Below are 12,078 nucleotides of genomic sequence, written 5' to 3' on the forward strand. Positions count from 1 at the left end.
GCTCCCCACCACCTTCTTCAGGGCATCGGTCCAGCGGGCTGGAGGTCGTCCCACACTGCACTTACCGGTACGCGGTCTCCACTCCAGAACACGTCTGCCCCATCGGCCGTCGGTTCTGCGACAGACATGACCTGTCCATTGCCACTTCAGCTTGCATTGAGATACTAATTGTTTTTTCCACTTGCAGAGTCTTCTGGACTTACCCAACTTGCCAAAAGGAGTGTACCTGGGCGTTGGAGCGCTCGCTGGGACCTACTGCCGCGACCACAACTGTCACTTGGCGAAGACTGATGGAATTGTAGCACTTAGCAAGAAGTTAGCTGGTAAACTGCAGAACTGCAAACCCAAGACCAAACTTGAAGAAGATAACGTGAGTTACTCATTTATCCTGTAGGTCGATTTCGTGAAACCTGCATCAATTATAATTACAATCTTAATTATTCTGATTGGCTGAATTTGTGCGATTCTTGTTGCAACAATGCATTGTAGCCAATAGTGAGCGAGTATCAACCAATTAAAGTTGATTGGGATCGTGACATTGTAGCTGTCATTCTATCGCAATCGAGCAGCTGTTCTATGTCCCACAACTTTCCAAAGTGCTTTGGAATACCCACATAGTATCTAGCTCGCCGAATTCTCGTTTTTTAGGGATCCGTACGGAACCCTTATAGGATTACTTTGTTGTCTGTCTGTCGTGTCAGAAGAAAACCTATAGGGTATCGGAGGTTGGGGGTCCGATCCTTGGCACGCACCTCTGACTTTTCGGAGTTATGTGCGTCTTAATTAAGGAAACATTGTGAGGAAACCTGCATGCCTGAGAGTTTTCCATAACGTTCTCAAAGGTGTGTGAAGTCTACCAATTCGCAACTAAAATGAAGTATTTTGTCTGCGATCCAGGTCGTAGCAGTCCTGAAGGGCATCAGAAACATCGGCCACTTGGAAGACGGTTTGATCGACAAACTGGTCCACTGCGCAGCTGACAACAACGTCAAAGCTAGAGTCCGAGTCGCTGCCCTGGAAGCCTTCCAGGCTGACTCCTGTGCTTCTAAGGTAAGACAATTAAAAAAAAAATTACAATTGCTTAGCTGCAAGTAATAGTTTTACATCATTTCTGACAATTCAAATAATTTTTTGAAAATAACCTTATATTATCCTTTGGACTTCTTCCTTCTTCGACCACCCGTTGTGCCAGATCCTTTTTTCCACGCACATTCAAACTGTGGAATCAACCCCGTTCGGCGGTTTTCCCTTTAGATTAAAACATGGGGTTATTCAAGGGGCGGACCAACGAATTTTTGAAAGGTCTGCAAATTTTCATGGGCGGCGGTAATCACTTAACAGCTGGTGACCCGCCTGCTCGTTTGCTCGCCATTTTTATTTAAAAAAAATACAATACCATATTTTCAACAACCGTCTCTTTATCTTTACTTCAAATCCTTGTTTAAACCATTTTTCTCAATCGAAGTTCAATAGAAATACTTATTGTTTTCCAACTTACAGGTGAAGAAGAGCGCTCTGGACATCATGAAGAACCGTCAACTTGACTCTGAAATCCGTATCAAGGCTTACCTCGCCGTCATCGACTGTCCGTGTGGGAGGTCCGCCAATGAGATCAAGACTCTGCTGGAGTCGGAACCCGTTCACCAAGGTATGAGGAATTTCTAGAATCTTCTTTACCTAGTCCATCACCATTTACCATTACCGTCATCATCATGATCAACCCATTGCCAGCCTACTACAGAGCACAGTAGGCCAATTTCGTAAAACCTGCATCAATCATTATTACATTATCAATTGTTGTGATTGACTGAATTTGTGCGATTCTTGTTGCAACAATGCATTGTAGCCAATAGTGAGCGAGCGTCAACCAATCAGAGATGATTGCGATCGTGACGTTATAGCTGTCAGTCTACCGCAATCGAGCAGCAGGTCTTCTCCCAGAATAAGAAGGGCTTAGGCCATAGTCTGCCACGCTATTAACTGCGGATTAGTAGACTACATACACCTTTGAGAACATTATAGAGAATTCTCAGAAGGTTTCCTCAAATCAAATCAAAATATTTTTTAATGAATTAAACTTTTACAAATTCTATTGAATCGTCAAAATATGCATCTACCACTGGTTCGTAATGCCTTTCCTACCGGGATGTTTCTTCACGATGTTTTCCTTCACTGTTATAGCAAGTGATATTTAATTGCTTACAACGCACATAACTCCCTAGTGCGGTGCGGTTGTAGAAAAAGGAGGGTGGAATGAGATCAAACAACTCTTCAGATCACTCCCCATTATAGAGGCGATAGAACACGCAAAGAGAGCTAACGTCTCTGCGGTGCTCCAAGCTTTCCAAAGAGCCGGTTAGTCATCATCATGATAATCATGAAAGTCGTGGACGCTATTTAGTCGGACGGGTTGATTGACGATGGCTTTTCAGGAATTCGTTGGTCCGCCTCTGGATATCCCCATGTTGTAATCTAATAACCTGAAATGTTATTGTGAATGTGATATGAAATAAATTGAAATATGGTTGTTAAATCTTGTAATTCCTTGATTATAGTGGCGAGGTTCATCTCAACGTCTCTTCGCGCCATCCGCGCTTCTGCCAACCCTGACAAGCAGCACGCGAGACAGCATTACGAGCTCATTGGCATCCCTAGCAAATACAACGTTGATGACAGGTATTTATTAACCGACTTCAAAAAAAGAGGTTCTCAATTCGACTGAATGTTTTTTTTTGTATGTTTGTTACGCGATTTCTCCACCAATTATGAACCGGTTTTTTTTATTTCATTGACACCGGCTCCACACGTTGGCCCCAACGTTGGCCCCAACACTGTTCGCCCAACGTGTAGATCGGGATATTAGCATTGGCCCCAACGTTGGCAAAGCAAATTTCCCGATCCACACGTTGGACGAATAGTGTTGGGGCCAACGTATGGAGCCGGTGTGAAATAAAATGCTCAAGAAATGAAATCAGTGCTTCAAATGCGGCCCGAAAAATGTCAGCCAAAAAGCTTATTTCAAATTACTCAAATTTTTATACTAATTATTGCTTAGGTGTTAAGTTTTATATTAGAACTAGCTGATGCCCGTGAGTTCGTCCGCGCGGAATTAGGTTTTTAAAAATCCCGTGGGTTGTTGGTTTGTTGGTTTATTAGTTTGTCCTTCAGTCACGTCGCAACGGTGCAACGGATCGACGTGATTTTTTGCATGGGTATAGTTTAAGACCTGGATAGTGACATAGGCTACTTTTTATACAGAAAATCAAAGAGTTACCACGGGATTTATAAAACCTAAATCCACGCGTATGAAGTCGCGGGCATGAGCTAGTATTGCATATAAAACATCTGACTGACGCTACAGGTCAACGAACGCTAAGTAAGTAGGCCATTCGGAGTAGCCATGTCGTAGGCGGGGCATTGACCCGAGTTTTGCAAGCTATACATTGCGGGGTTGAAAAATACTAAATCACTAAAACTACAAAATGAGGCAAATAGTTATTGGTATTGAATTGTGTTTAGGTAGTATAACAATAACGCTAAGTTTTTGTTGGCGTTCTCACAGGCGGACTATCCCTAAGGCAAACTAGGCACGTGGCTAGGGGCGCGAGATTACGAAGGGGCTTCTAAGCAAAATCTGTGACCGCCTCTTCTTTAATATAGCAAAGTGTGGATTCTTCACTCGTTCACTTAGTATAAGCTAATACAGCTTTATTATAGTACGTGACAGGTCGAGATGGCAATCGAGGAGGAAATGCCACCCACACAGCCCCCACGCTAACCCGGTGCGGGGGAGCGTGGGTAACGTGCGTGTGGGCGGGGGCAAGCCCCGATTGCTATCTCAACGTGTCGCGATACACAATACATCGTTCTTTTGAAGTTAGTTAGTAATTTTTTTGATATAGCTGCTAGAGGGGCGCCTATGAGATGCTTGCCTAGGGCGCTTTCGACATTTAATCCGCCTCTGAGCGTTCTGGCTATACCCTGTATGTTACGCTAAAGATAAACTTGGATTCCAGGAAGTTTTCCTTCTACCGCGAGATGAGCTATAATGTGGATGCTCTTGGCGTGGGTGGCAACGTGGAGCAATCCGTCATCTACTCGCAGGATTCCTTCATCCCGAGATCTGCTAGCCTCAACCTCACAGCTGAAGTGTTTGGACACAATGTTAACATTCTTGAGGTTAGTCAACTTTAAGCGATATTAAGTCCCTGGGAACGGGGACGGGCACTAATGTGGGACGCAACTTGACTTGACGGCGTTGACACATTGGCCCCGTGTCATATCAGGGAGACAGCATCAAGACCGGGAGCCGCAGCAGAAACAGCTGACAACGGCAAGCGGCGCAAGTATGCCTCTCTTATAGTTACATTTTTGTTCCGTTTGCCGTGGAGACCCTGGGGCCATGGAGTCTTAGTGCTAAAATTTTTTTACGAGACGTTTCACCGCGATCTGGTGACAGAAGGGCTGGCTCATTCCTTGCGGAAAGGATCAGCCTGGCTGTCCAGCGCGGAAATGCAGCCAGTATTCTTGGCACCATTCCACGCGCGGGCATGATTTGTATAGTAATTAGATAAGGCTAGCTTTATGTTTTATTCTAATATTTTCATTAATAAAAAACTTTAAGCGTAAGTCAGAAAAGTAGGTTTAATTTAACTAATTTTATAAGTTATTAAAATGTCCCTTCATGTAAAGCTTGCACGTGGATAAAGATCACAACGCGTAGAGGCTTATCGAGATCTTTATAATAACTTAAAATTTTGATTTTTTGATTTTTTTAACCTAACAGCAATATTAACTTGATTAGGGCACAATTGCTATTGCAATCACATAATCAATATAGCGACCTAAACAAAAAAAAAATCAAGTAAACACAGCCTCAATAGCTCAACGGGTAAAGGAGTGGATTGAAAACCGAAAGGTCGACGGTTCAACTTCAAACCCCGCCCGTTGCACTATTGTCGTACCTACTCCTAGCACAAGCTTGACGCTTAGTTGGAGAGGAAAGGAGAATAGTAGTAATTTAACATGGCTAATATTCTTTTTTTTAAATATATATCATTGGTTGGGAATGTCTGCACTACCTAGAAAAACATCAAGAAACTCGGCAGCAGCTCTTTTCAAAGTCACACACACGCAACAAATTAAATACTTTTTTTACCCTGCAGGTTGGAGGTCGCCAAGGCAATCTGGACCGTGTGATCGAACATTTCCTCGGCCCACGAGGACTCTTCCGTACCAAGGAACCCCAAGAGCTGTTCGACGAATTGAGGACCAAGATGTCAGAATCTGCCCAAAAGGCGCAGAAAAGCGTGAGAGGACGTCGTTCCATCAAGAGCGAAGTTGATAATTTCGATAGACAGGTACGTATATTTAACTTCCTATCATCATCATCATCATGATCAATCCATCGACGGCTCACTACAGAGCACGGGTCTCCTCTCAGAGTGAGAACTTCCTAAATGTATATAAAAAGCTGTGATAGCCTAGTGGTTAGGATGCCCGCCTCCTAATCGGAGGTCGGGGGTTCGATTCCGGGCAGGGATTTGGAATTTTATAATTTCCAAATTTCTGGTCTAGTCTGGTGGGAGGCTTCGGGCGTGGCTAGTTACCACCCTACCGTGTAGAAACCAAAAGGGCATGGGTTTATTAAAAACTGTCAATGCAAAGGTTAGTCCACTTCCATCTTAGACTGCATCGTCACTTACCACCAGGTGAGATTGCAGTCAAGAGCTAACTTGTATATCTGAATAAACAAAAGGTCTAATAGCAGCTAAAAAGAAAAAGATTTGTGACGTCTTCAGTATTAACAATTAACTTTTATCTAGCCTCGATGGCTCACCGGTTAAAGGAGCGGACTGAAAACCGAAAGGTGGCCGGTTCAAATCCCACCTGTTGCACTATTGTCGTATCTACTCCTGGCACAAGCTTTACGCTTAGTTGGAGGGGAAAGGAGAATATTAGTCAGCAATTAACTTTGCTAATATTTTTTATTTAAAAAAAAACTTTGATTTGTAGGTGAAAGCCGAGTCAGCGCCTTACAACAACGAGCTGGACCTGGACGTGTATGTCAAACTCTTCGGTACTGATGCTGTGTTCCTCTCGTTCGGTGACGGCAAAGGCTTCGACGCTAACGGCTTCCTCGACGAGGCCTTGAAGATGATGAACGACGGCATGAACAAAATGAAACATTTCCAGGTAAATCCACATATTATTATTACTGTCATCATCATCATCATCATCATCATCATCATCATCATCATCATCATCATCATCATCATCATCATCATCACCATCATCACCATCATCATCATCATCATCATCATCATCATCATCATCATCATCATCATCATCATCATCATCATCATCATCATCATCATCATCATCATCATCATCATCATCATCATCATCATCATCATCATCATCATCATCATCATCATCATCATCATCATCATCATCATCATCATCATCATCATCATCATCATCATCATCATCATCATCATCATCATCATCAACCGATAGACGTCCACTGCTGAGACATAGGTCTCTTGTAGGGACTTGCACCGCCTGAATCCAGCGGCTCCTTGCGACTCGTCTGATGTCGTCCGTCCACCTAGTGGGGGGTCTTTCAACACTGCGTCTTCCGGTGCGAGGTTGCCATTCCAGCACCTTGGGGTTATTACTGTAGTAGTACTTGAATGTTCGAGCATCGCAGTAGGGAAAGGCACATACAAAAATACGCCACCAATATACTACAAGTTCTCTCTTCTCAAAAAGCCTCTTCTGTTCAGGACCAATCTACACTAATATTATAAAGAGGAAAACTTTGTTTGTTTGTTTGTTTGTTTGTTTGTTTGTTTGTTTGTTTGTTTGTACTGAATAGGCTCAAAAACTACTGGACCGATTTTAAAAATTCTTTCACCATTCGAAAGCTACATTATCCACGAGTAACATAGGCTATATTTTATTTTGGAAAAAATAGGGTTCCGTAAGATATTTGGGTTTTTCGGACACAAGGTGTAAAAAATCAACCAGAAAAGTTACTTATTTTGCGTACGCTGCCTAAACTATAAAAGATAGAACCATAAAATGTTCTAATTAATTGTAGATCTTATAAATATCTACAAAAAAGTCCGCGACACACTATACCCATCTATGTCGAGTGAGGCACAGCAACCATTTTTTTATTTAAAAATCTTGAATTTTTTTTGGACTACATTTAAACGCGTTTATTTTACTCATGCTATTAATCCTTATCAAAATAAATGATTTCATCACTAAGAACAGTTTATGGAGATAATATTTGGTCTTTGAATGATTAAAATTGGACGTTTGGTTTTGAAGTTATGGCGAAATTAAAATATTACGATTTCTGCTGCACGGCCCGTTGTATTATCTACATCTACACTAATATTATAAAGAGGAAAACTTTGTTTGTTTGTTTGTTTGTTTGTTTGTTTGTTTGTTTGTTTGTTTGTACTGAATAGGCTCAAAAACTACTGGACCGATTTTAAAAATTCTTTCACCATTCGAAAGCTACATTATCCACGAGTAACATAGGCTATATTTTATTTGGAAAAAATAGGGTTCCGTAAGATATTTGGGTTTTTCGGACACAAGGTGTAAAAAATCAACCAGAAAAGTTACTTATTTTGCGTACGCTGCCTAAACTATAAAAGATAGAACCATAAAATGTTCTAATTAATTGTAGATCTTATAAATATCTACAAAAAAGTCCGCGACACACTATACCCATCTATGTCGAGTGAGGCACAGCAACCATTTTTTTATTTAAAAATCTTGAATTTTTTTTGGACTACATTTAAACGCGTTTATTTTACTCATGCTATTAATCCTTATCAAAATAAATGATTTCATCACTAAGAACAGTTTATGGAGATAATATTTGGTCTTTGAATGATTAAAATTGGACGTTTGGTTTTGAAGTTATGGCGAAATTAAAATATTACGATTTCTGCTGCACGGCCCGTTGTATTATCTACACTAATATTATAAAGAGGAAAACTTTGTTTGTTTGTATTATATAAAGAGGTAATGTCGTTAAGTTTGTTTGTAGGGGGTAATCTTTAGAACTACTGAACCGATTTTAAAAATTCTTTCACCAGTAGAAAGCTACATTATTCCTGAGTGACATAGGCTATACGGGATCTTTAAAAACCTAAATCTACGCGGGCGAAGCCGCGGGGATCAGCTAGTATTTTATAATCATTTATCCAAATGTATTATAACCACGACGAAGTTCCGTCGTTAATGATTTTTTTTGTGGAAAAAGTTATTGCTCTGTCATTGATTGTACATAACAGACAAGATATAGGTACTTACTTAGAAAATGACTTGTAGAAAAATAATATTTTAATGAAATTCGGATTATTTTTATGACTGTATTATTGTATCATTGCATGCCGCAAGGTAGAATTTGGACGGACAATCTGTAAACTAACCCAAAAAATGCGAAAGTGCGTTTGTTTGTTGGTTTGTGGGTTTGTTGGCTTATTGGTTTGTTGGTTTGTCCTTCAATAACGTCGCAAAGGATCAACGAATCGACGTGATTTTTTGCATGGTTAGGATAGTTAAAGACCTGGAGAGTGACATAGGCTACTTTTTATCCCGCGTAATCAAAGAGTTCCCACGGGATTTTTAAAAACCTAAATCCACGCGTACGAAGTCTCGAGAATCAGCTAGTATTATCATAATTATTCTTACACTGTAGTTAAGTAGTATTTTTTTTTAATGCAGATACAAGTTAGCCCTTGACTGCAATCTCACCTGGTGGTAAGTGATGATGCAGTCTAAGATGATAGCGGGCTAACCTGGAAGGGGTATGGCAGTTTTTATTAAACCCATACCCCTTTGGTTTCTACACGGCATCGTACCGGAACGCTAAATCGCTTGGCGGCACGGCTTTGCCGGTAGGGTGGTAACTAGCCACGGCCGAAGCCTCCCACCAGACCAGACCAGAAATTTAGAAATTGTAAAATTCCAAACCCCTGCCAGGAATCGAACCCGGGACCTCCCACTATTAAGACCACAGCGCTCACCAGTGCGCCAAAATCATATTTACCAACACGCTTTATTTGATTGCAGCAAGAACTCCGTGGACATCTTCTCTTCTTGGACGCCGAGTTGGCATACCCCACCTCTACTGGTCTTCCTCTCAAACTAGACGCCATCGGTGCTGCCACAGGGCGTGTAGACGTGTCTTCCTCCGTCGACATCCGCCAATGCCTCCAACGCCCTGAATCAGCTAAAATGGATATCAAGTTGATCCCAAGCACTGACGTTGAGATTTCCCTCATCATGCTGGTAGATGCTGGATCAGTAGCAACTGGTCTGAAAGTCATAACTAACCTTCACTCGTCGACTGGGAGTCATGTAGTTGCAAAGGTCATTGAGAACGGCAATGGAATCGACCTGCAATGGGGCTTGCCTCTCGACAAGCAGGAGATCCTCACAGCGTCCAGCGACATGGTGTTCTTCACTGCTGAAAACGGACAACTGGAGAAGCGGACACCTGTAACACCTGCGAGTGAGAAGAATGAGTACTCTGGCTGCTTCGACCAGCTGTCTCAAGTGCTGGGATTGACTTTGTGTGGAAAACTCACTTTGCCGTTCTCTTTCAATGGTAAGTACAGTCATCATCATCATCAACCGTCGTCGATAGACGTCCACTGCTGGACATAGGTCTCTTGTAGGGAATTTTCTGGGACGAGAAGTAGCCTATATGTCCTTCCCCGGGATGCAAACTATCAGTGTACCTACCAAATTTCGTCAAAATCAGTTGAATGGTTGAGCCGTGAAAAACTAGAAGACAGACAGACAGACAGACACACTTTCGCATTTATAATATTAGTATGGATAGTGTAGATCCACTTCACACCTATGTACAGTGCGTGGCAGAAAATATTGTAGGTACATCGGCCTTAAGAAAGTGATAGCCATTTTGTAGAGCGTTGTCCCTATCTTTGAGACCGATAAAACGTCATATAGGTATGAGTGACAGAGACAACGCTCTATAAAACCGAAATGTCATTCTAAAGGCCGATGTACATTACTTTCTGCCGCGTACAGTTATGATTTTTTAGGGTTCCGTACCTACCTCAAAAGGAAAAAGGAACCCTTATATTATGATCACTTTGTTGTATATCTGTCTGTCTGTCCGTATGTCTGTCTGTCCATCTGTGCGTCGTGTCTGTTAAGAAAATCTATAGGGTACTTCCCGTTGACCTAGAACCATGAAGTTTGATAGATAGGTACCTAAGTCTTATAACACAAGTAAAGGAATAAATCCGAAAACCGTGAATTAATGGTTATATCACTAAAAAAAATTATAATGTGTTCATAAAAAAATATTACCAAATCACAGAACCGTCATTAACTTGTAGTACCTATTGCTAGGTAGGTATATCTTGTACGTTGGTACGGAACCATTCGTGTGCGATTTCGACTCGCATTTGGCTGGTTTTTTTGAGTATTTTGTTTGTAGTCTTTTTGTCTCTAAAAGTCATTTTTTTGCAGGTCCAAAATCGCAGAACTCAGTATCACAATACTTGTCTCGCTACCCACTGGTGGGATCCACGAAGGTAAACCTTGTCCTGGAGAAGAATGACCTCAGAGGATACCATATCAAGGGAGTTCTTCGCAATGACCCCAAAGGTCGATACGGAGTTGAACTGCTATTTGATGCTGAAGGTACCTATAGTATTTTTTTTATTCAAACTAGCTTATTTCCGCGACTTCATCTGCGTGGACTTCACAAACTTCAAACCCCTATTTTACCCCCTCAGGGGTTGAATTTTCAAAGATTTTTTCTTAGCTGATGTCTACGCCATAATAGCAATCTACATGCCTTCAGCCCGATCCGTCCAGTAGTTTGAGTAGTTTGCCCGTTGATAGATCAGTCAGTCAGTCAGTCAGTCAGTCTCCTTTTCCTTTTATATTATATTCAAATACAAGCTGTGATAGCCTAGTGGTTAGGATGTCTGCCTCCTATTCGGAGGTCGAGGTTTCAATCCCGGGCACGCACCGGAGTTTTCGGAGTTAGAATTTTTAAAATCCGTTCCAGTAGTTCCAGAGATTATCCCCTACAAACAAACTTATAAACTTTACCCCTTTATAATATTAGTTATAGATTAGTACATATGGATGTGTAGCTAAATAAATTTTATTTTCAGGATCTAAGAATCGCCGCACTCAAATCTCAGCGGATCTAATAAACAACCCGGAAGAAAAAACTGTGCAGCTGAACTTGGAGTCTCCCATCAAAACCTTGTCTGGTCAATTCTCCGTTTACACCAAGTCCAGTGAATATGCTGTCGTGATGAAAGCTAAGATGGACGAGGCTTCGTATTACGGCCGTGTCGGGTTGAACATTGAGGGGAATGACAGACGCCACGTATACAAACCTGTGCTGGAGTACCAGGTGCCGCAGAGCCCCAAGAAGAACATCCATGTAGATGGTCAGATCGTAGAGGAGAAAATTGGCGCTGGTGTCAAATATACTGTCTCAGATGTAAAGGTAAGCAGAGGCATGGGAGGCCTCGGCCGTGGCTAGTTACCATCCTACCGGCCAAGCCGTGCCGCCAAGCGATTTGGCGTTCCGGTACGATGCCATGTAGAAACCAAAGGGTTTAATAAAAACCGCCATACTCCTTCCAGGTTAGCCCGCTCCCACCTTAGACTGCATCGTCACTTACCATCAGGTGAGATTGCAGTCAAGGGCTAACTTGTATCTGAATTTAAAAAAAAAAACTTTACAACATGGGGTTATTCAAGGGGCGGACCAACAAATTCCTGAAAGGCCGGCAACGCATTGGAGGTTCCTCTGGTGCTGCATAAATGTTCATGGGCGGCGGTAATCACTTAACATCAGGTGACCGCCTGCTCGTTTGCTCGCTGTCTATTTAAAAATAAACACTTTTTAGGGCTCTGTGTCCAAAGGGTTAAAACGGAGCCCTATTAATTTCTGCGTGTCACAGGTCTCTAGCTCGTAGACAAAATGAGTTACAGATCTGAAATTTTGGTATTTAGTGTAAAACGTTGACCCAAAAATTAAATTGTTTT

The 12,078-nt window shown here is 41.9% G+C and overlaps 1 protein-coding gene across 1 annotated transcript in view; it reads left to right on the forward strand.

Moving 5' to 3' along the window:
* Window positions 1-12,078, forward strand: part of apolpp (retinoid- and fatty-acid binding glycoprotein apolipophorin) — a 78,324-nt gene that overhangs the window by 22,082 nt on the left and 44,164 nt on the right. Inside the window, exons 10-19 of the mRNA XM_034980895.2 lie at window positions 188-370; window positions 898-1,050; window positions 1,501-1,648; window positions 2,556-2,676; window positions 4,017-4,179; window positions 5,166-5,360; window positions 6,016-6,195; window positions 9,103-9,640; window positions 10,534-10,707; window positions 11,190-11,533. Coding sequence (XP_034836786.1) covers window positions 188-370; window positions 898-1,050; window positions 1,501-1,648; window positions 2,556-2,676; window positions 4,017-4,179; window positions 5,166-5,360; window positions 6,016-6,195; window positions 9,103-9,640; window positions 10,534-10,707; window positions 11,190-11,533 — 2,199 coding nt within the window. The remainder of the gene's footprint in view (window positions 1-187; window positions 371-897; window positions 1,051-1,500; window positions 1,649-2,555; window positions 2,677-4,016; window positions 4,180-5,165; window positions 5,361-6,015; window positions 6,196-9,102; window positions 9,641-10,533; window positions 10,708-11,189; window positions 11,534-12,078) is intronic.

Source organism: Maniola hyperantus, chromosome 23, assembly GCF_902806685.2.
Source record: "Maniola hyperantus chromosome 23, iAphHyp1.2, whole genome shotgun sequence".
NCBI lineage: Eukaryota > Metazoa > Arthropoda > Insecta > Lepidoptera > Nymphalidae > Maniola > Maniola hyperantus.